Here is a 23,014-nt window from a genome sequence, read left to right as displayed (position 1 = left end):
AGAAAGCCCATTTGTGGTGTGATGCAATTTTTCCCCAATCTGCTGATTTTATGTACATTTTCTCTTTTTACGTTGAAGGTACAGGCTTAATGGTTTGAAGCGCATTAATTAATTTGCTTTATTCACCTGCTGAAACAGCATGGTGGGGTTGGATATATGAGGCTCATTCAAATGAAACCTGGCTAGTGTGTCTACCTTTGCCTTACACACAAGGTAGCATCCCGTAACAGCAGGTATGGTGGTGCCCGTCTACTGGTAGAGAGACTGACGCGTGCATTCCACTTGGTGTTGCATAGCGCCAGTGTGGTTTCACACCGAAGAGAAGGCGGTCACACAAGTTATCGCCCACTACCAAACATGCAGGTGAGTAAGCAGAAACAACAAGGAGTGATTCTATTTTTGGAGGAGGAGGGAGCTGGAGGCCGTAAAATGTATTTATGGATGAAGGCTGTGTATGGTGAGTACAGTCTGAGTCATTCAAGTGTTGTGTAATGGCACAAACGATTCCTTGAGGGGCGCGAGTCAGTGGAAGACAATGCTCGTCCTGGACAGGTTCATTGTGTCATCACACTAGAAATGGTTGCGGAAGTGAATGCTTTAGCCTAGGACATCCACAGAATCACCATGGATGCGATCCATCGGTTACTGGATATTAGCGTGAGCACCGCCCATAATGCATCAACACTTTAACTTCCCAAAAATGTGTGCACAGTGGGTTCCCCACTAACTTACTGCCGAACAGCACAATACTCGAATGGCACTGTCTGTGTCATCTGCAACATTATCATGAGGAGGAATATGTCTTTCTGTTGCATACTGTCACACGTGACGAAACAGTGTCATCAGTTTGAACCGGAAAGCAAGCATCAAAGCATGCAGTGGAAACATATGACTTCACCACCTCCAAAGAAATCAAAGGCCATGCACACCAGTTCTCGTACGGTCATGACATCGTCCTTTTTTGACAAGGGCCCACTGCTTGTAGAGTTCCTAGAAAGAGGAACCACCATCAATTCCCAGCATTATCAAGCCACTTCACAGAACCTTAGATGACCGATCAAATCGAAATGCTGAGGCATGTTGTCCAATGGCATTATCCTCCTATATGATAATGCCTGCCCACTCACGGCCAATGCGGTGAAGATAACATTGCAGCAGTTTCGGTGGCAAATGCTGAAACATCCACTGTACCGTCTCAACCTTTCACCATGTGACTCATGTGTTTTGACCTCTAAAACATCAATTCGCAACGGACGATGAAGTGTGAGACTGGGTCCTGGCCTGTATCCGACAGCAGCCTACTAGCTTCTTCAAGGATGGAATCTACCAGCTAATGTTCAAATGGTTCAAATGGCTCTGAGCACTATGGGACTCAACATCTTAGGTCATAAGTCCCCTAGAACTTAGAACTACTTAAACCTAACTAACCTAAGGACATCACACACACCCATGCCCGAGGCAGGATTCGAACCTGCGACCGTAGCAGTCCCGCGGTTCCGGACTGCAGCGCCAGAACCGCACGGCCACCGCAGCCGGCCCAGCTAATGTTACAATGGGATAAATGTGCCAACAGATTTGGTGACTATTTTTGACTATGTGTCCTGTGGTTGGTTGGTTGGTTGGTTGGTTTGTGGGGCTGAAGGGACCAGATTGCAAAGGTCATCGGTCCCTGTTTCCACGACCATGAAAACCCACAAGGAATAGAAACTAGGCAACAGAGGTAACAAGGGATGACACAGAACAAGAAAGACAGACAAAATCTACATGATTACTCTGCTATTCACAATAAAGTGCCTGGCAGAGGGTTCAATGAACCACCTTCAAGCTGTCTCTCTACCGTTCCACTCTCGAACGGCACGTGGGAGAAACGAGCACCTAAATTTTTCTGTGCGAGCCCTGATTTCTCTTATTTTATCGTGATGATCATTTCTCCTTATGTAGGTGGGTACCAACAGAATGATTTCGCAATTGGAGGAGAAAACTGGTGATTGAAATTTCATGAGAAGATCCCATCGCAATGAAAAATGCCTTTGTTTTAATGATTGCCGCTCCAACTCAAGTATCATGTCTGTGTCACTATCTCCCCTATTTCGCGATAACACAAAATGAACTGCCCATCTTTCTACTTTTTCGATATCTTCCATCAGTCCCACCTGATGTGGATCCCACACCACACAGCAATACTCCAGAATAGTGTGGACAAGCGTCGTGTAAGAAGTCTCTTTAGTAGACCTGTTGCACCTTCTAAGTGTTCTGCCAATGAATCACAGTCTTTGGTTTGCTCTACCCACAATATTATCTATGTGATCATTCCAATTTAGGTTATTTGTAATTGTAATCCCTAAGTATTTAGTTGAATTTACAGCCTTCAGATGTGTGTGACTTACCACGTAATATAAATTTAGCTGGTTTCTTTTAGTACTCATGTGAATAACTTCACACTTTTCCTTATTCAGGGCCACTTTTCGCACCATAGAGATATCGTATCTAAATCATTTTGCCATTCGTTTTGGCCATCTGATAACTTCATAAGACTGTAAATGACAGCATAATCTGCAAACAATCTAAGACTGCTACTCAGATTATCTCCTACGTCATCAATATAGATCAGAAGCACTAAAATGCCTATAAAACTTCCTTGGGGAACGCTGGATATTACTTCTGTTTTACTCGATGACTTTCCATCTATTACTACGAACTGTGACCTTTCTGACAGGGAATCACGAATCCAGTCGACAGCTGAGGCGATATTCCATAGGCACGCAGTGTGGTTAGAAGACACTTGTGAGGAATATAAATTCACCAAATACTTCATGATGACAACTTTTGGGCAAGATCTACTGTACTTCACGTACCCAAGTTCTGTTTTGCTATGCACTGATTAGAAACCTTATTCGCTTCAAATAGTCAACTAAATTTTAGGTTGGTGGGCCGAGAAACTAATACACTTTACTACGAAAGAAACTAAGGGAGCCCTTCCATCTCTGGCAAGATGCGTAGATAAAGTAACGTAATCTCATGGTATATATTCAGTCAAAACATAATTCATGTAAAGCAGTTGCTAATTCGCATTACAATTGACTTCTCACTGGATTTTTCCTCAATGCTGCACCGAAGGTGTTGCACAATTCCCAAAACCCTTAAATTGCTGGTTGACAAGTATCAACTGTCATCAGCCAACACAATTTTCACTTTAAGAGCGTTTGTAGATTGCGTGTTTCATACAAGTATGTGTCTCCTCTTTATCATTTTTATTACCAGTATACATACATCCCCCAGGCTGTGGCTAAGCCATGTCTCCGCAATATACTTTCTTTCAGGAGTGCTAGTTCTGCAGGATTCGCAGGAGAGCCTCTGTAGTATATTCCTGCTTAGAAACATATTTAAGACCACAGAGTACCAAAGAAACATAGCCTGCCCGAGCACTAGAAAGCTGAGTCAGTTTTACTACCATATATGCTAGTGTATTGATCCGTAATTATCGTTAGGTTTAGGCATACGTTTCAAATTATTGTGTTTTAATGCGTAGAATTCCGTTTGCTCAATAACGTGTACTGCCGTCGTGTATACTACGAATGCTCCTCGTTTTGCGCCATACCTCTGGATATTTAATTTCCATTCTCTCCTCCTGCAGGTTTAAAGACAAGTCTAAAATCTGACACCAAGAATAAAACGACAGTGACAAGAATCTGACTGTCCTATCTCCATCACCATCGTACTGACTGCTACCAAAGTAAGCTAGCTCCAATGATGACCGTGGCAAATCTATCTTCATTTACTCTTGAGATGTCACAGAGTTAAAAATCTTTCCTTTGCCACATGAAAATTCGATCAAACAGGCCGTAACAGCAAATAACCACAACAGTTGAGATGTTAACTTGTCACAACGGGCTGCTCGAATAGCTGGAGTCAAACTGTACGTCGCTTTACTATAAAACTACATTAGTTATTGATGTGGTCTTACTAGAGTATGCGCTCTTATCTTCCTCTGTAGTGAGAACAGACTCAAGCAGAGCGTTTTGAAATGGGAGGTGGAGGGTAAAACGGCATCCAAACAACAGTACGATTTGTAATTTGTTAGATACACCAACTGACTGATATGGAAGACAGTCTTAAGTGCCACAGTAACTCTTAACTATCATGAAAATGAACTTCGCAGTCAGAAAATATCAACATGGTAGTAAATCACAAGATAGTAAGCCATACCAGGGTAAGGAACTTTTGTGGAATGTCAAAGCTAATACATGACCGTAGCATAACTGTCAAAAGTTTGCAATTGCCAAATAATACTAAAAATATTTAATACACCCTGTACTGAGTATCTCACAACACCACCCTAATGAAGTATACAAGATGTGTACTGCCCAAACTTTATACACATGGACGAATTTTGGGTACCAGTTGGATCATCATCCTCAGTGGATGTTTATTTTTAACAGAAGGTGCAGACTGGGACTCTTCAGGCTGCCACCTTTCCCACGCAATCTAATAAGCAACGTTATATTTCTGCCCTTTTTTTTACTTTGGAGGATTGTAACAAAAATTGTGCATGTGTTCTCTCTGCAGTAACTAAACAAAACTTTTCAAAGGAAAATCGTGAATTAGTGGTGTGGTCAATTTTGGATTCAGTTCTACCACAAAGATGTTTTCTTCAGTGTTTTGGCATTGTGTACAACATACAATCTTTTAAAGCGGCATAACACTACCCTTTCAAAAGATGTATCTATGACTCCTGTGCTCTAATCTGTGAAATGACAATTCTAGTTCGGCTGCGAGTACTAGTAATTTCATTGCGATGCAGTTTTGGGTAGTTATTAATGACTGGTCGTTGTCATATCTACTATGAAGATTGTAGAGTATCCACTATAATGGCGGTTAAATCGACTTTTTCTGTTATGGTTTTAGGGCGCAAAACTGCTATGGTCATTAGTGCCTGGTCTGTGACAAAAAAAGCAATGGGAGCAAAACTCAAAAAAGTGGGGAAACCAAAAACAGAAGGAAAGCTTAAAAAACCATTATAGAAGGGGGTTTGTTTGTCCCCAAAAAGGGCTTCAAATTACTGACGTCATCTCACTAGCACTAATGAACTCGAGAACGCGATAGGCTGATCGCATGTCATCCGCTAAAATGGAAGATATATCAAGCGACAGCTGTAGACGGGTGCGTAACAGAGTAAAATAGGGGCACTCGAGTAAAAGGTGTCTCACCGTCCACAATTGAGAGCAGTGGGGAGTGGAGAGAGCAACAAGATGGTCAACTGCAAAACGATGCTTTCGGAAACCGCATTGGGCAGGTGTTAGACTTCAGGACTCCAGCCACCAGGCTAAACGGCAATTCACCATACGCTCCAAAACCTTACACTACTCTTGAGAGAAAAATGGGGCGATAGCTAGAGGGGAGATGTTTGTCCTTTCCAGGTTTCGGGACAGGAATGACAATAGCTTCCCGCCATCGTCTGGGAAAAGTACTGTCGGTCCAAATTCGATTAAAGGTGAAGAAGGTAGCGGAGACTATGGTATGATAAATGCAGCAACATTTGGATGTGGATACCATCCGGCCCTGGGCGGAAGAGCGAGAAGAAGAGAGTGCATGTTGGAGTTCCCACATGGAGAAAACAGTATTGTAGCTTTCGCGATTTTGCGAGGAGAAGGCAAGAGGTTGCACTTCCGCTGCACATTTCTTTGTGAGAAATGCTGGCGGGTAATTTGAAGAGCTCGAAATCTCAGCAAAGTGTTGACCCAATGAGTTAGAAATTGTGCCGGGGTCCACTAATTTATCATGCGCGACAGTGAGCCCAGAGACTGGGGAGAAACTAGGCGCACCAGTTAATCCCTGAATCCAACTCCAAACTTCCGAGGAGGGAGTGAAGGTGTTAAAGGAGCTAGTAAAGAAGTCACAGTTTGCCTTCTTGCTATCGCGGATGACGCGACGGCATCACACACAGAACTGCTTATAGCGGATATAGTTGGACAAAGTAGGATGGTGTCTGAAAGCGCGAAGAGCATGTCGCCGCTCATGTATTGTGGCATGGAATGCCTCGTTCCACCAAGGAACTGGGGGGCGCCGGAGGTATTGAACGTTCCGCAGCTGTAAGAATAACTTCTGTAATATGAGTGACCTCATCGTCTACGCTAGGAAAGTGACGGTCATCGAATGTCGCTAGAGACGAAAAAAAGTGTCCAATCGGCTTGGGCAAACTTCCAGCGTCTTGGGCATATATATCGCAGTTGTGGCTGCAATCTAAGGACACATGGAAAGTGGTCACTCGAGTGTGTATGAGCAAGAGCGAACCATTCGAAGCACCGGGCTAGCGGAACAGTACCGACCGAAAGGTCCAAATGAGAGAAATTTGTCGTGGAGGCAGACAAAAACGTAGGGTCCCCAGTGTTGAGGCAAACAAGATCCGCTTGGTGGAAGACGTCCATCAATAGTCAGCTGCGCGGACAAGGATGCGGAGATCACCCCAGCACTGAAGTCCCCAACCAGTAAATAGGCGGGCAGAAGCTGACCAAGAAGATGAAGATCAGCTCGTGGCATTGGTGTGGACGATGGAATGTAGACAGTACAAAGAGAGAAGGTATATCCAGAAACGGAAAGACGAACAGCGACAGCTTGGAAGGAAGTGTGTAAGGGGATTGGGTGATAATGGAGAGTATCATGGAGAAGAATCAAGAGTCCTCCATGTGCTGGAGTGCCTTCAACAGAGGGTAGATCAAATTGGACTGACTGAACATGGGGGAAATGGCTCGAATGCCGCTGATATTCCAATGGATAATGGACATAGGGTGGACAGAAATGGCTCTGAGCACTATGGGACTCAACTTCTGAGGTGATTAGTCCCCTAGAACTTAGAACTAGTTAAACCTAACTAACCTAAGGACATCACAAACATCCATGCCCGAGGCAGGATTCGAACCTGCGACCGTAGCGGTCTTGCGGTTCCAGACTGCAGCGCCTTTAACCGCACGGCCACTTCGGCCGGCTATAGGGTGGACAGAAAATGGAAGAATGTGACCAAGGTTGCCCTCAACTCAACGACTGCTCAGAGCTTGTGGCCGACAGCGTGGAACGGCATTCAGCCGAAGGCAGAAGATCCTGATCTATAGGTTGTTCAGGAGCAGCTCCTGCCACCAGTGATCAGCTGGTTGATCGGCTGCCAGCAGTGCGCCTCGGCGACACAGAAGACAGCCGAGGGCAGTTACCACCAGGCGGTGCTGTAGATGAGACACGCTGTGGCAGAGAAGGAGAGGAACGGGGTTTCTAATTAGCCTTTTTGGAAACAAAGCGTTGAGATGAAGGAGGAACCAATGGTTGTGAAGTTGGGGTACGTAAAAAATCTTCACAAGTAGGCTCTTTTTTGGAAGTCCGGGTGTCTGATTTTGGGGCTCAAGATTTAGCAGAACCCGATGAAAGGTGAGCCATAGAGTGAGCAGGTGAGAGTGGGGAGGCTGAACGGGCGATCTTTGTGCTGGCCGATCTGACGATCGTGGCACTAAAGGTGAGATCACAAGTCTGAGTGGCTGCCTCCTTTGTTGGCCGAGGGGAGGCAAGGACAGTGCTGTATTTACCTGTGTGAGGCACAGTGGGCTTTCGACTGGCAAATAACTTTCGAGCAGCAAAGGTCAACACCCTTTCCTTCACTCTGATTTCCTGAATGAGCCGTTTGTCTTTAAAAATGGGGCAATCTCTAGAGGAAGCAGTGTGGTCACCCATACAGTTGATGCAACGAGGGGATGGAGGTGGACGAGCACCCTCATGGGCATCTTTGCCACACATAACGCACTTGGCCGGATTGGAACAGGACTGGCTGGTATGACTGAGCCGCTGGCACCGATAGCAATGCGTAGGGTTCGGGATGCAAGGGCGAACGGAAATTATCTCATAGCCCGCTTTTATGTTCGATGGGAGTTGAACTCTGTCAAATGTCAAGTAGACAGTACGGGTTGGAACAATGTTCATCTCAACCCTTTTCATGACTCGATGAACAGCCGTGACGCCCTGATCAGACAGGTAGTTTTGAATTTCCTTGTCGGACAATCCGTCAAGGGAGCGTGTATAAACAACCCCAGGTGATGAATTTAAAGTGCGGTGCGCTTCTACCCGGACAGGGAAGGTGTGTAGCAGTGAAGTATGCAGCAATTTTTGTGCCTGGAGGGCACTGACTGTTTCTAACAAGGTGCCATTTCGTAATCTGGAACAAAACTTTACAGGACCTGCAATTGCGTCGACACCTTTCTGAATAATGAAAGGGTTCACCATGGAGAAGTCGTGACCTTCGTCAGACCGAGAAACAACAAGGAACTGTGGCAACGATGGAAGAACTGTCCGTGGCTGAGACTCATTGAACTTACGCTTGTGAGCAGACATAGTAGATTATGAGGAAACCATTGCGGAAGTATCCCCCCATGATTACCGGCGTCTCCGATGGCATGCTCCTTCCTTGTGGGGGCCCTCGCTGAGGGCACTCCCGCCTTAGATGATTGTTCACACCTCAGGTCACACCTCCCGAGAAACGGATGGAGGGACCAATCGGCACTTTCGGAAGGTATCAGCTCGGGTAATCACTCCTCCCTGGGATTGGCCGTTACCAGAGGGTACGTACGTGTCCTACCTGTCTACTCAGGATGGGGAATTACGCGTTACCTCGTCACCAGCTATGCATGGGAATGCGTGGGTTGGCCTTCAGACACGCACAGGGAGGAAAAAAGAGAAAGGGAGAAACAAAGAAAGGGAAAGAAAAGAAGAGTGGTTTCAAATGCCGCAGCGGAGAAATGGGTAAAGAGAAGAGGAAAGGAAAAGAGAACGACAAGGGAAGGACAAAGACTTGCCAGCAGAGAAAGCAAAGAAGAGAGACTAGTTTACATTTTCGAGCGTCCGTCTCCAGACGTAGGCACAAAACATACTCCCAGAGCCCAGAGGGGGAGAAAGGGAAGGAAAGAGGCGGAGGTGAGGGGGGGGGGGGGCAGAGACGGGGATGGGGAAGGATGCGGAAAAGGTAGGTATGCAGCCCGGAAAGGAAGGAGGGCCACATTAGCTCGGGGTCCCGTGCTCGCTATGCATGTATCCACAAAAAGAGTTGTGGACCCCCTGGGGGGATCTAGGCATAATGTTGCAAACCAATATAAAATGGATGAAGCACATAAGGTTGGGAGTAGGGAAGGTGAATGGTCAACTTCAGTTTATTGGGAGAATTTTAGGAAAGTGTAGCTCGTTTATACAGGAGATTGGGTATACAACATAAGTGCAACCCATTCTTGAGTACTGTTCATGTTTGGTATCCTTACCCACTCGAATTGAAGGAAGACATTGAATCAATTCAGAGGTGTACAGCTAGATATGTTACTGGTAGGTTCGATCGACGCACAAGTACTATGGAGATGGTTGTAAACCCAAATGAGGGGTCCCTGGAGGGAAGACATTCCTTTCACAAAATGCTATTGAGAAAATTCAGAGAACTGGCATTTGTGACTGATTGCAGAATGATTCAACTGCTGCCAATGTACATTTTGCATAAAGACCACAAAGACAAGATAGGAGAAATTAGGGCTTGGAAGGGACCTGTAGACAATCTTTCTTCCCCTCACTCCATCTGTGAGTGAAACAGGGATGTTTACAAGTAAATAACAACATAAAGGCAAAGAGGACATAGTACACATGCACGTGCATACGTGTGTGCATGCATGTGCACAGAGAGAGAGAGAGAGAGAGAGAGAGAGAGAGAGAGAGAGAGAGAGAGAGAGAAATTAAGTTAGCACATTTACATTTACCTTGTCTTTCCTTTTGAATCCTTTGTGCTATTTTGTCTATATTTGTAAGTTTTTCTCCAAGTGATGTCAAATAGTCCCTAATACGGTCAAACTCTGAATTCTTCTGATGCATCATGTACACTGAAGCCAAGTTCTGCAAAGAGTTTGACACTCTTCCAAGAAGACTGAGTCGGCATTTACGGTGTATTGAAAATTCCTGCAGCAATAAATGAATAAAATATTACTATTACATGCAGGGCTGTCAACAGAAAGATCCACCACACATTTTATATACTCACTGATGGTTTTGCAGTCAGAAATATTTTGAGACTCAAGTTACAGCTCAGAACAGGATGACTTGCAATTCTATTAAGAAAGCGATGGAGAAGAGCCATTCTTGCTATAATGAACTCTTTTGAGTACCGATCCAACTGAGCTATTAAGGTGTGTTTAGCTGGAAGGGGCTGCAACACATGAAAATGCAATCACTGTTCACAATAACTACATAATAGAAAATAAATTATGTTTATAATTATTAATACAACAGTCATGTTCAAATATCAACATAAAATTTATTATGTAGCCCATTCTAGTTCACACTAGCTAGTGAATAGTGGGTGCCAGGAGACTATGGAATGCATCGGAATCATGTTACATGAGGAACTTGCAGTAAATAACTATTTTATATTAATTCAAGCATGTAAAAAGTCAGGGAAGTTAAATCTCATGTATTTCACCCCTTGCACAACCTATCAAAAATCTCGGTGTCAACCATCATTGTCTTCCACTTACAGCTTATGGACTAGAACCAACAGCTGAGCCAACAGTTAGCTAGTAAAGGCTCATCGAAGCTCCCTATTCATTATATTATTGTAGCAGTGACAGAGCATATATTAGTCATTCAGTAGCTGGGTAATACATTGAGGTGATGAAAGCCATGAGATAGAAACATGAATATATACAAATGGCGGAAGTGTAACATACACAAGATATAAAAGGGCAGTGCATTGGTAGATCTGTCATTTGTACTAAATGTTTCATATGAAAAGGTCTCCAACATTCTTATGGCCCCACAGCAGGAATTAACAGACTTTGAAAATGGAATTGTAGTTTGAGATAGACGCATGGTTAAAGTATATTGTCCATGGCAAAATGACACTATCCATAACCGGAGTAGACGTAACAGTGGTGCACCACAGGCCACAGAAGATTGGGTTGAACAAAAGCTATGGAGGTGTGTATGGGTGAATAGATGCCCAATTACAGGGTGTGGCACTTAAATCCAGACAAATGAAACATTTTTTAAAAAGCAAATTTATTACAACAAAATACAAAAGAAAATGAAAATTCTTTTATTTATAAGTAGTGTTATCCTTCAAGAGTAACATTACTCGATGCAACCCCCTTCAGCCACATTGACTGCCTCCAATCTCGTCCTGAAGCAATTGCATGTGCTCTTTAAAACAGCGCTATCCACATTTGTGGATGCTGCTTCAGTAGTGGCGTGTACAGATGGGGGTGCCTCATCTTACTGGTAACTCTTTCAACTACGGTCTACACATAATAATTGAGGGGGCTCTAATCCAAGCTATTCGTAGGCCATAACTCCTTTGACCAGAACATGTCAACGTTATACGAGAGCGTTTTGGACTAAATGGCTCGTATGAGGTCCTCCTCTAACTTCTGATGCACTGTTCACTTGCTGACACTCAATACTGATGCCAATTTCCTCAGTGATGGCCCCGGGTCCTCCAAAATCAGCGCCAGAGCCTTTTCGACGACTGCCGCAGTTCGTGACGTATTTCCTCGAACGAGGTTAACCCACCAGGTTAGCAGAACCTTACCCAGAGTTCTCCGAATCATTATACTTGGCCACAATATCATAAATAGTTGATCTCGAGTACCTGAAGAATCTAACTATTTCAGTGGGCGAACACCTAGCACGAAGGCTTTCGATAACTGCGACTCTACGGTTGTACTCCCCACTTGTCTGTAACATCTCTGTCATTTCGAGGTTCTAACTCTTTACTAGATGCCTACGGCTTTCAACAACATCAACCACTACCTCTGGTGGAACTGTGATACGGCAGGAAATTCAAATTGAAATTTGTCTGTATTTAAGTGCCACACCCTGTATTCAGCAACTGACTGCCCAGATAAACCACAGCACTAACAACAAAGCCTCATCAATGACCATTCTGTGAACATTGCTGCGTATAAACCTCTGTAGCAGTCACCTAGTCCACACACCTATGCTGATTGCTGTTCATTGAGGACAAAGGCTGGAACTTGCACACCAATACAGCAACCGGATGTCCACTGAGTGGCAACAGGTGAACTTTCAGATTAATCGAGTTTTATGCTACATCAAATAGGTGGCTGTATGCGTGCAGGCATAAAATGTCTGAAAGCAAACACCCAGCAACAATCATGAGAAGGATCCAGGACCAAGTGTTATGTTCTGGCGAATGTTTTTGGGCATTCCTTGGGTGATTACATCATTCTAAAAGGCATAATGGATCAACACAAGTATGTATCTATTCTTGGGGGTCATATTCACGGTTCTGATGGGTGGTCAATTAGGAACACTCGGCTACTGGGAGCAGACAGACATAAAATTGAAAAGCATTAAATATTTCAGTAAAAAATTACCCTTTCATTGAAGAGATCTGAGGAAAAAATCTAAATACCAATTGAACAAAATGACTATAGGAGAAACAATAATACACTAGCCTGGTAAGGCCACATACATGGACATTAAGTGAAGTCACAAGCAGGTAGTTTTTAGTGAGAGAACTACGACTTCAATCTGAGAAACCTCTTTCTCAGCACTTCCCATGAGTTTTGTTTTCATACTTGGTAGTGCTCTTAGCTTTTCTCTAATCACTTTCTTCTTCTTCTCGTTTCCTTTTGAGGACTTGTCAGCTGTCTTTTCTCTGCTCCTGTTTCAGTGTACCTACCATGTGCATTATGGAGGCTGTGTATTAACTGCTTTGTGATAGTTACATATCCATCACCCCCAGTGACCCTGACTGCATCGTGAACAGCACCATCATCTATGAGAGAGGCTTCAGTCAATTTTTTGACCAGAATGAAATCGTCAGAGAAACCTCTTTCTCACGGCTGGCACTGCTATGGAAGAGACCGAAAGAGACCTTGATAAAGCTTTTCACATCTTCATGTCCAATTATGAGCCTGATGACCATCAGCCAGAACTGACTGATGCAAACACCATCCCCATCAAATTTTTTGAGGATTTCCTTCACTGACACGATCTCCATTAGATTTTGGAACTCATGGGCAATGACGTCAGCCTCCTGACCACCAAAGCATTTTAAGGTAGTGGGATGTGCCAATGCTATGTCTAATTGTCTCTTCTCATGGTCAGCATTAATTGCCACTTCTGGGACTAAACATGGAGTGACCTTTGTAAAGGCGAGCAATATATCCAAAATTTTCATAAATGCAAGTCACTCATTCTGGAATGCCAAGATACGTTAATATCTGCTGAGTCCAGACTGATACCATTTTATTTTCCACCCACCAAACAGCACAAAATGTTTGTTGAAAAACAGAGGTGCTTGTAATATTATTGAAATCAGTTTGGCATGAGGGAGCATTTTTAAATGCATTACGTACAGATCTCAGAAACTTAACAAACAAGAGTCAAACCAATGCTAGTACAACCTGTATTAAAGTCACCATGTCACATGTCACAAAGCCCAAAAACATAGGACCCTCTGGATCACCCTCAACTTTGATTTCACTTTCTAGCTCTCTTAGGAATGCCTTATTAACATTAGGGTCATCCATGGACACCTAAACAACTTGCCTTTTTAAAATTTACCTCAGATTGGGATGCACCTGCCTCAAATCCTTCAACTAAATATTTTGCAGTACTTTTTCTCAAAAACACTAAAGTGAGATATCTGCTCAAAATCTGGTTCAATGTACTATCCCAAAATTGTACAAAGAGATCAATCTCAATCACTAGCACGTACCAGGCAGCAACACTCTCCTGTATTTGTTTAGTGAAAAATGGCTCCCATCCAAACACAATGCCATAACTTACTTTTGGGTTTTGAAGCTGCATTTTGGAGGCAATGTTACTGTCTGGGAAATCTGGTGAAGAGATTCACGACATGCCAGTGTCCTGAGAAGATTGGAGTCATGCAGTAGCCAACAGACACAAATGAATCTTTGCCTTCATTTACAGCATCCCTCTGCATGTAATCTAGCATTGTTGGTTGTTGTCCAGAAGTTCCCGCACAAGGTGCTTGTTTTAACTGCCTTGGGGTAACACCTGGCTGCTGGTACACATCACAACTGCATGATGCACTCCCTGCAGACTAAAAATACATGGAGGCTAATTAGAAATACTACTTTTCTTCATTAAAACTGATAATTTTATTTTCCAGTGTACCTGCACCCCCAAATCAAGGGCACCATCAGGATTGTCCTTTCCATTGTCAGAGATAACAATCACCTGAGTGCATCCAGAGATGGCAGGTGGCTCTGCAGGGGCTACGTCTGCTGCATTAGCATTGAGGCCATGGCCATTTGTGGCAATTAGCACGTATATAAACACTAACTTTCCTAGTAGCCTCAAGCCCAGCACGCTTCTTTTCCTAGTATAACCGGACAAGGCCTGCTGCCTATACTGCTGAGTGAGAAGTTGGTTTTACAGGCACTGAATTTTTCACACGTGTGCTTTGTGAGCCATCTAAATTCTGGATCCTCAGTCCAGCAGGGGTTGAATGCACACTTCCAGTTTATCAAGTAAGATCTGAGGTAACATATGCATTAGAGAGCACCGCACCTGAACAAGTAGCGAGATGTGGCCAAGAGTTCACAAAGAAAGAAAGCCACTAAAAAATGTCCCGACCTGTGCATTTTTATTTCCTATGAGCAGCTTCCGCCCCACCTTCTTGTCTACATCTCTCCCTGAGTGGATCCAAAATAAGGTAATAAAATCTTCCTTGCATGTGAGTAACTGAAAGTAGTTTATGTTGACTAAGACTCTCACCAGCATTGTGGACGTTAGCCAGTGAGGATAGAAAAGACGCTAAGAGTCACCCCCTCCCCTCCATGTCCTAGGCATCTACGCCCACAGTCCCCACACACCCTCCGGCCACCTACACTGCACTGCAGGCATCATCTCAATACTAACTTAACAAACAATTGCACAACAAAGCCCAATAACTGCTCGTTCTATAATCAATCTTTTTCATATACAATGCAATTAGACTGAGAGCTGTTGGCATGTACAACAGTAATTTTTCGGTATGTATCCCAAAAAAATGTACTGTATGCAAACCTATAATGCTCTAGTATTCCTGGTTCAAAATAAATATATCTGAATAGGCCAAAAACTCCCCTAAAAGCACACATCTTCGTGATAACATCATGTTAGCAAATAAGGCAGTATGTTTGCACAGATATAAATGTAAGTCACACCAAATTTTCATCACAGATCCTTGCTGGTCACATTGTGTCACAAATACAAAAAATCACGACACATCAACGAACAAGAGTAGCAAGGCCAGGCTGCAGTGATAGGCATGCAAGCTATTCAATGTCAACAACAACATACCTCCACACAGCTTGTCTGGACTCTGCCAGGACGTGTTGGCTGACTGGCCACTGCACTGGACTGAGCGAGGGGAGGGGTTGGAGGATGCCAAAACCATGGCGGAGGGTGGTCTCACAGCACTGAGCAGAGTGTGAACAGTGAGCACGGCACTTCATCAAGCCAAGCAGAAGGCAAGCAAATGCCTGTGCCCAAAATCAAATGAGGCACCATACCTTTTCCAGGGTTTTTAAGAAAACTGCAAAAATTCCCTGAGTTCCCCAAGTTTTCCACAACAAAAAAACTCCCTGTTTTCCAGGATGCTGAACACCCTGTAATAACTTTTTCTGGCATCGCAGCAGAGGACATACACCATTCATTGACAATGTTAGGGCTACCGCCACAATGAGCGGTAGGTCAGATGAGATTACTCTCCACGTGGCTAATTTACAATTGACAGGTGAAGCAAATACATACATATTGTACTGTGAAGTTCATGGTAAGGCAGAAACATTCCAGTGGTTAAGTGACAGGTTACGAGAAAATTATCAAAAACAGAACAACACAAGGTTTTTTCTAGGAAAAAATTGAGTACCGTAGCAGAGAAATATAATGAGTCTGCAGAAACCTTTCCAGATAGGATCCAGAGGATCACTGTACAAACATGCCAACTGACGCAAAATGCGAAAAAAGATAGTGTCTTGTTGTGGGAAGCCAAAAATAGGGCTTTGGATTTTTTCTATTTGGTATCTCCACAGAGATGTCACACAGGGTAAGAATGGAAAATCCAGTGGATTTAACTGCAGTTCTTAGTGTCACAAAGCAATTAGAGGAATCTGACACTGAGATTAGAACAAATATGGCCCACAGCAGTTCTTTCTGCACAGTTGGAATGTTACAGGTGCAGATGTAAAGGGTAGGTATGGAAGCAGTGTCAGCAGCCAGAATGCTACAAGTGTGGCCAAACTGGACACCGAGCACAGGATTGTGGGAAGAATAGGAAGGGAAAGCAATGGCATCAGTAGCAGCCTTTAAATGTAAATGAGATTTATTTCAACCATCACAATAAATTCTCACTAGGACATAGCATTGCAAATATAGATGCACAGACAGAACTCTGCTTGTCAGGCTGTGTAAGAGGCAAGGAAAACAAATTTTTGGTGGACATAGCTGTGCATGTATCAGTTGTCAGTCTGGACCTTGTAAGCAAGAGGAGACTGGGTCCCCAAATAACAAATTGCATGAAGTGGGTGATAATAATGTAGAGTCGTTGGGTTCAACATTGTTCAGTTTCAGTATTGAAACTAGGTAGTTCCAGAAGTACATGGCCATGTTAACGTATGTAGGTGAAGAGTATTCAGCAATTCTTGGACTAGATCTTCTCAACAAACATCATGCTGAAATCTATCTTTCACAGTATACAGTAGAACTCAGTGGGATTTTGTCTTCATTGGTTCACATAGCTGCAAGCAAGGCAATGTCACAGAGGTGCACGTCATCAAGGTGATGCCGACTAAACTGTGAACACGGACTGTTTTTTCCAACTAGGGCGCAGGGGAACAGTAGCACAGCCATAGACAATATTTTTATTCATTCTTCATTACTAGAGGGGCATTCTGTTAGTAAAAGGGTGAATGGCTTTTCAGACTATGATGCACAAATTTTAACACTAAAAGGCTTCTGTACTCAAACAAATGTCACATATAATTACAAACTATGTAGGACAGTTAATCCAGCAGCAATATAGAGATTTTTTTTAAAACCTTGTCAAAGAACAAGAGTGGCAGGGTGTTTATTGTGTCAATAACATAGATAATAAATGTAATGCTTTCCTTAAAATATTTCTCATGCTCTTTGAGTTGCTTTCCATTATAATGTTCTAAATGGGGCACTAGCAGTAATAGACAGCCCCAGTGGCTAACTAGTGGGATAAGGATATCATGCTGAACTAAGTGGGAATTATGTCAAAATGTTAAAAGTAGTTGAGCAACAGTAGCCCATTACAAACAGTATTGTAAGGTACTTAAAAATGTTATTAGGAAGGCAAAGAGTATTTGGTATACAAATAGAATAGCTAATTCACAGGATAAAATTAAAACCATACGGTCAGTTGTGAAGGAAGTGTGTGATCAGCAGCACAAGGTCGTTGATATAAAGTCAGTTTGTAGTAAAAATATTTCTGTTCTGATAAATCAGATATATGTATGGTAATTAACAACCATTTTCTGAGCATTGCTGATGAATTAAATAAAAATTTAGTTACTCTACTGTGATACGGACAAGGGGGAGATTGAGTCAATAATTAAATCACTGAAGACTAAGGACTCTCATGGATATAACAGAGTGCCTTGCAGAATATTACAGTACTGTGCTGCACAAGTTAGCCTTGTATTTAGCCATATTTGTAGTTTTTCCTTTAGGAATGGCCAATTTCCTGAACGATTGAAGTACTCAGTAGTAAAGCCGCTTTATAAAAAGGGATAAAGGGATAAGGTAGATAATCCTAGACCTATTTCTATGCCATCAGTGTTTGCTAAAGTTATTGAAAGGCTGTGTATGTAAGGATAATTGATCATTTTATATCACATGATTGGCTATCAAATGTACAGCTCGGCTTTAGAAGTCATTTAACAACTGAAAATGCTATATTCTCTTTTCTCTGTGAGGTACTGGATGGCTTAAACAAAAGGTTTCCAACACTAGGCATATATTTGATTTAACTAAGGCATTTGATTGTGTTGATCACAAAATATTGCTCCAGAAGTTGGACCACTATGGAATATGGGGAGTAACTCACAACTGGTTCACCTCTTACTTTAGCAACAGACAGCAAAATGTAATTATTCACAATGTTGAGAATGGCTGTGATATGGAGTCTGAGTGGGGTACGGTCAAGTGGGGGGTGCCCCAGGGACCATTCCTGTTCCTTATTTATATAAATAATATGTCCTCTAGTATTAAGAGTAACTAAAATATTTCTGTTTGCTGGTGACACTAGCTTGGTAGTAAAAGATGTTGTGTGTTACATTCGCGCTGTTTCAAATAGTGCAGTTCACGACCTGTAGAAAATAAACTAATGCTAAATCACCATACGACTCAGTTTCTACAGTTTCTAACACACAATTCAACAAAACCTGACGTTTTAATTTTACATAATGGGCATATGATTAGTGAAACTGAACAGTTCAAATTTATAGGTGTTCAGATAGATAGTAAACTGTCATTAAAACCCCATGTTCAGGATCTTCTTCAAAGACTTAATGCTACCATTTTTACTATTTGAACGGTATCTGAAGTGAGTGATCACCCAACACGATAATTAGTCTACTTTGCTTATTTTCATTCACTTATGTTGTATGGTATTATATTGTGGGGTAACTCTTCCCATTCTAAAATGATATTTTTGGCTAAGAAACCATCGGTGCAGACAATAAAAGCTGTAAGTTCACAAACCTCTTGTCGACCTCTGTTCACAAATCTGTGTATTTTGAAATTGGCCTCTCAATATACATATTCCTTATTGTCCTTTCTTGTTAACAATATTAGCTTATTCCCAAGAATAAGCAACTTTCACTCAGTTAATAATCGGCAGAAATCAGACCTGCATTTGGATCGGACTTCCGTAACTCTTGTGCAGAAAGGTGTGCAGTGTACTGCTGCATCCATTTTCAATCAGCTACCACTTGAATTCAAAAATCTTAGCAGTAATCCATGTGCTTTCAAATCGAAACTGAAGAGTTTCCTCAAGGGTCACTCCTTCATTTCTGCCGAGGAGTTCCTTGAAAAATTAAGCTGATTCTTGTTGTATTGTTGATTGAGTTTACTTAAGCTTATGTATGGACTGTTTTCGGGTTCATAAACATTTTATTTTTATCTGTTATTACTTTTATGTTGTAATTTCATGTACTGACACATTCCATGACCTTTGGGATTTGCTCCTCAATTTGGTCCCATGGAACTTCACATGTAAAAAAAAAACCTAGAGACTGGTTCTCATGATAAAATACCAGCAGGAACAGGGAAGTTAGTGTGGGTTTCCGTTGATACCAATTTGCCAAAGGCAGCGTTATATGTAGTGGAGCCACTATAGGAAAATAAACAGTTATGTAGAATGCATTGCTTCGTGCATAGAATTGTAGTGTACGTAAGTAATATTAATAGTGAGTTTATGGTTCCTGAAGCCTGGCTAACTTCAGCATGGACATCATTGGTCTGTCAAAGGACCTAATGACTGCCACATTAGAGGTTTTAGATGAGGAAGGTACTGATAGGTCAGGTGATAAGATCCGCAAGCAGTCTCTTGATGCACCAGGATTACCAAAAATGATAGGTCACTTGCAATGCACTTATCGGAAGGCAATGGAAGTTTTGTTACTACAGTTTGGGGATTTATTTAACATTAAGGGTAATTTACCAGCAATAGTGATTATGCAGCACCATATATCTACACTGAACAATGAACTAGTTTATAGGAAGCTGTACAGCACAGTGAGGCACCTTCAATCCATAATGAAGAAGTTTACAGATTAGCAGGTAGTGGAAGGTATTACTTTACATGAATGGAATTGAGAAGCAGGAGCCACCAGCTGGAGGTAGTCCCTGAGGATGGACCAAAGACAGCTTTCACAGAACCATGTAGATATTAGAAGCATAAATGGAAGCTCTTTGGGCTGAAAAACACACCAGACATGTTCCAAAGGTTACTGGATGGAGTTTTATATGGGTTGAAACTGCAAACTTGAATGATATATTTGGACAATATATTTCCAAAGGGTATGCGTGCAAGTCATATGCTTGGACAATTTATTCAGCAGGTTGTGATCTGCGTATCTAACACTTAGCACAGACAAGTGTCATTTTGCACAAACACAGGTAAATTACCGTGGGGATGTGATTAGTGGGAAAGGTGTTCCAACTGATCTTCACCTAACAGAGGCAATCCGGAACTTCGCAGTGCCGCAAAGAACAAAGCAACCACAGTCATTCCTCCACTGGACAGGAGAATTTCAACCAGCATCTGAGGCATTGAAGGCATCATTAGTTTCTGATCCAGTAATAGCTTTTCCTGATTTTGAGAAGCAATTTATTCTATGCTGTAATCAAAGCAATGGAGCAGTTGGTTGTATTTTGAGCCAGAACACTGATGGCCAGGAACATCCAGTGGCATACAGAGTGCGTTCCATAAGTAATGTGACCAATTTTTTTCTGATGCAACGGTACACCACAGCGTGTTGTAACTGGCTGGGCTAAGTGGAGGGCGGTGTTAGCTTCAAAACGCTCTGTCTCGTTCAGCTGTGAGCTGCTGGAGAGTCAGGATGTGCATTTCTGTCAACCCGTTTTGAGTTTATGTAACACAGCACAATGTATCATTCTGTAGAGCAACGGTACATTATCAAATTTTGCGTTAAACTTGTGAAGTCTACCACCGAAACGCTTCCATTACTTCAGCATGCCTTCGGGAATGATTGCTTGTCCAAATCGCAAGTTTTCCGAAGGCACAAGTCGTTCATGGAGGGCCCAGAGGAGATCACTGACGAACCTTGCAGTGGACGGCCATCAACTGCACGACTCGATGAAAATGTGACGCGTGTGCGCGACTGTTTGAACTCTGACAGACGGCTGAGCCTTCAATTGATACTACAAACTCTAAACATGTCAAAAACAACAGTTTTTCACATTGTGACCGAAGATTTGAACATGAGAAAGGTGTGTGCCAAAGTTGTCCCAAAAGTGTTGACCGACGAACACAAGCACATCAGAGTGCTTCGGTGCCAGAAAATGTTGGAAATGCGTGAAAATGAGCCTCATTTTTTAAACTCAGTTATCACTGGTGATGAGTTGTGGAATTTTGAGTACGACCCTGAGACAAAAAGGTAGAGTTCAGAGTGGCACACCCCCCGAGGCACTGTCCACCACGAATTCGTACCTACCGGGACTACAGTGAACTCAGCTTTCTACTTGGAAGTGCTCAAAAGCCAGAAAAGAAGGGTCTCGCACTGCCGAAGCAACATCAAGGACACGTGGAAAGTTCACCACAACAACGCACCGAGTCACAGCGCCTTCATTGTAAACGACTTCCTGGCCAGGACCAAGACCCCATTGGTTCCCCAGCCTCCCTACAGTCCTGACCTGGCCCCTGCTGACTTTCTTTTGTTTCCTCAGTTAAATGGAGTCATGAAAGGAAAACATTGGAACACGATTGAAAGCATCCAGGCGCATGTTACATCTGTTCTAAAGGACATTCTGGAAAAGACGTTCCAGGATGCCTTCCAGGCATGGAAACACCGCCTCCAGAAGCGTATCAACACAAGAGGGTGCTATTTTGAAAATTTCTCATTATTTCTACTAATATATTTAATAAACGATTTTTTATTAATTTGGTCGCATTACTGCTCCAATATGGGATGTACTTTTGTTACTATTTATATGGATTGAAGTTTAAGATTGTCACAGACCATGCTTCATTGACCCTCGAGTGGGCGCACTGTTGTAAAAAGTACAACAGTAGTGGTTTTTCTGCCTAACCTTGCCTTAACCTTGAGCTACTGCTTCACCACTTCTGTGTATCCTATTATTGATGTTTTCTCAACAATATTGAAGTGGTTTCAGTTCCTTTGATTAGCTTTCGCAGTTTGTCATCTGAAGCAATGAGCTGCTGAATGCTGTAAAATGTGCAATATGCGCCTGCTGGTGTCGCAGTTGCAAGCCTTGTTTTGGCACTCAATATGCAGAGGAAAACTTTACTTATTCACTGTTCTTTTATTTTGTATAGAAGCACATTAATAAATATTAATTTGGTTACACTGGCATCTGAATTTATTTATTCATTTCCTGAGATCAGAGGGTGTGTCAGACAAGGAAATTTGCAAACTACTTGAAGAAAGTGATTATGAAGTCTATCCAGAGTTTTCAGACCTCAAGGAAAGTGAAATGGATTTGAATAATGAGTACGAGTAGCATGGCAGTGAACCTGAACTTGAAGGTGATCTCAAAGAGATAGCAGATATTTGGAAGTTCTTTATTGGAAAAAACAAAGTTACATTGTAAAAGCATGTATGCTACGTCAAAAAACCAAGAGAAAAAACATTCTGCAAATTCTATCAGGACCAGAGAGAAACATAATGGATATCTTTGATGAAGTTAGTGCTTTCCTGAAAATAACTAATCTTGACATTATTGATGAATTCATGAACTATATCAATACGTACATAAATAGACAGTGATGCACACATCAATTCCCATGCAATAGACTGGACATCGAGACATAAAAGAAGGACTGTGTTTGGGTTTTTTATTTTTTTTAATTTTTAACTGGAACCAGAAAAGGCCATCATGCTATATATTGGGAGTCTGGGCAGCAGATGGAATGGGAATGCAACTGATCAGAGTTGCAATAAGTTACAGAAGGTTTTTGTTCCTTCTGCACTGTATGTGGTTTGATGACATGAAAACAAGGAACTACAGGAAAAAAACTGTAAAGCTGGCTGCAGTTCATACAGTAATGGACACTTTTGTTGCCAAATGTCAAAGTTCTTACAACCTGGGCGAATTCACCACAAGAGATGAATTGCTTCACCCTTTCAGAGACCACTGTGGATGAATTCAGTACATTCCCAACAAACCAGCTAAACAAAGGATAAAATGTTTACACTTTGTGATGCAAAAACATCTTATTGCAGTAACATGCATGCTGTGATAT

The 23,014-nt window shown here is 42.4% G+C and overlaps 1 protein-coding gene across 3 annotated transcripts in view; it reads right to left on the bottom strand.

Moving 5' to 3' along the window:
- LOC126185181 (sorting nexin-7-like) overlaps positions 1-23,014 on the bottom strand; it is a 142,773-nt gene that overhangs the window by 89,635 nt on the left and 30,124 nt on the right. For all 3 annotated transcript variants that reach the window (XM_049928038.1, XM_049928037.1, XM_049928039.1), the window contains exons 4-5: positions 10,046-10,210; positions 9,768-9,963 (exon numbers count right to left, since the gene is read on the bottom strand). In XM_049928038.1, coding sequence (XP_049783995.1) covers positions 9,768-9,963; positions 10,046-10,210 — 361 coding nt within the window. The remainder of the gene's footprint in view (positions 1-9,767; positions 9,964-10,045; positions 10,211-23,014) is intronic.

This window comes from Schistocerca cancellata, chromosome 4, assembly GCF_023864275.1.
Source record: "Schistocerca cancellata isolate TAMUIC-IGC-003103 chromosome 4, iqSchCanc2.1, whole genome shotgun sequence".
NCBI classification, from domain to species: Eukaryota; Metazoa; Arthropoda; class Insecta; order Orthoptera; family Acrididae; genus Schistocerca; species Schistocerca cancellata.
The sequence above is the reverse complement of the archived record's forward strand: the minus strand, read 5'-3'. Positions and strand labels throughout refer to the sequence as shown.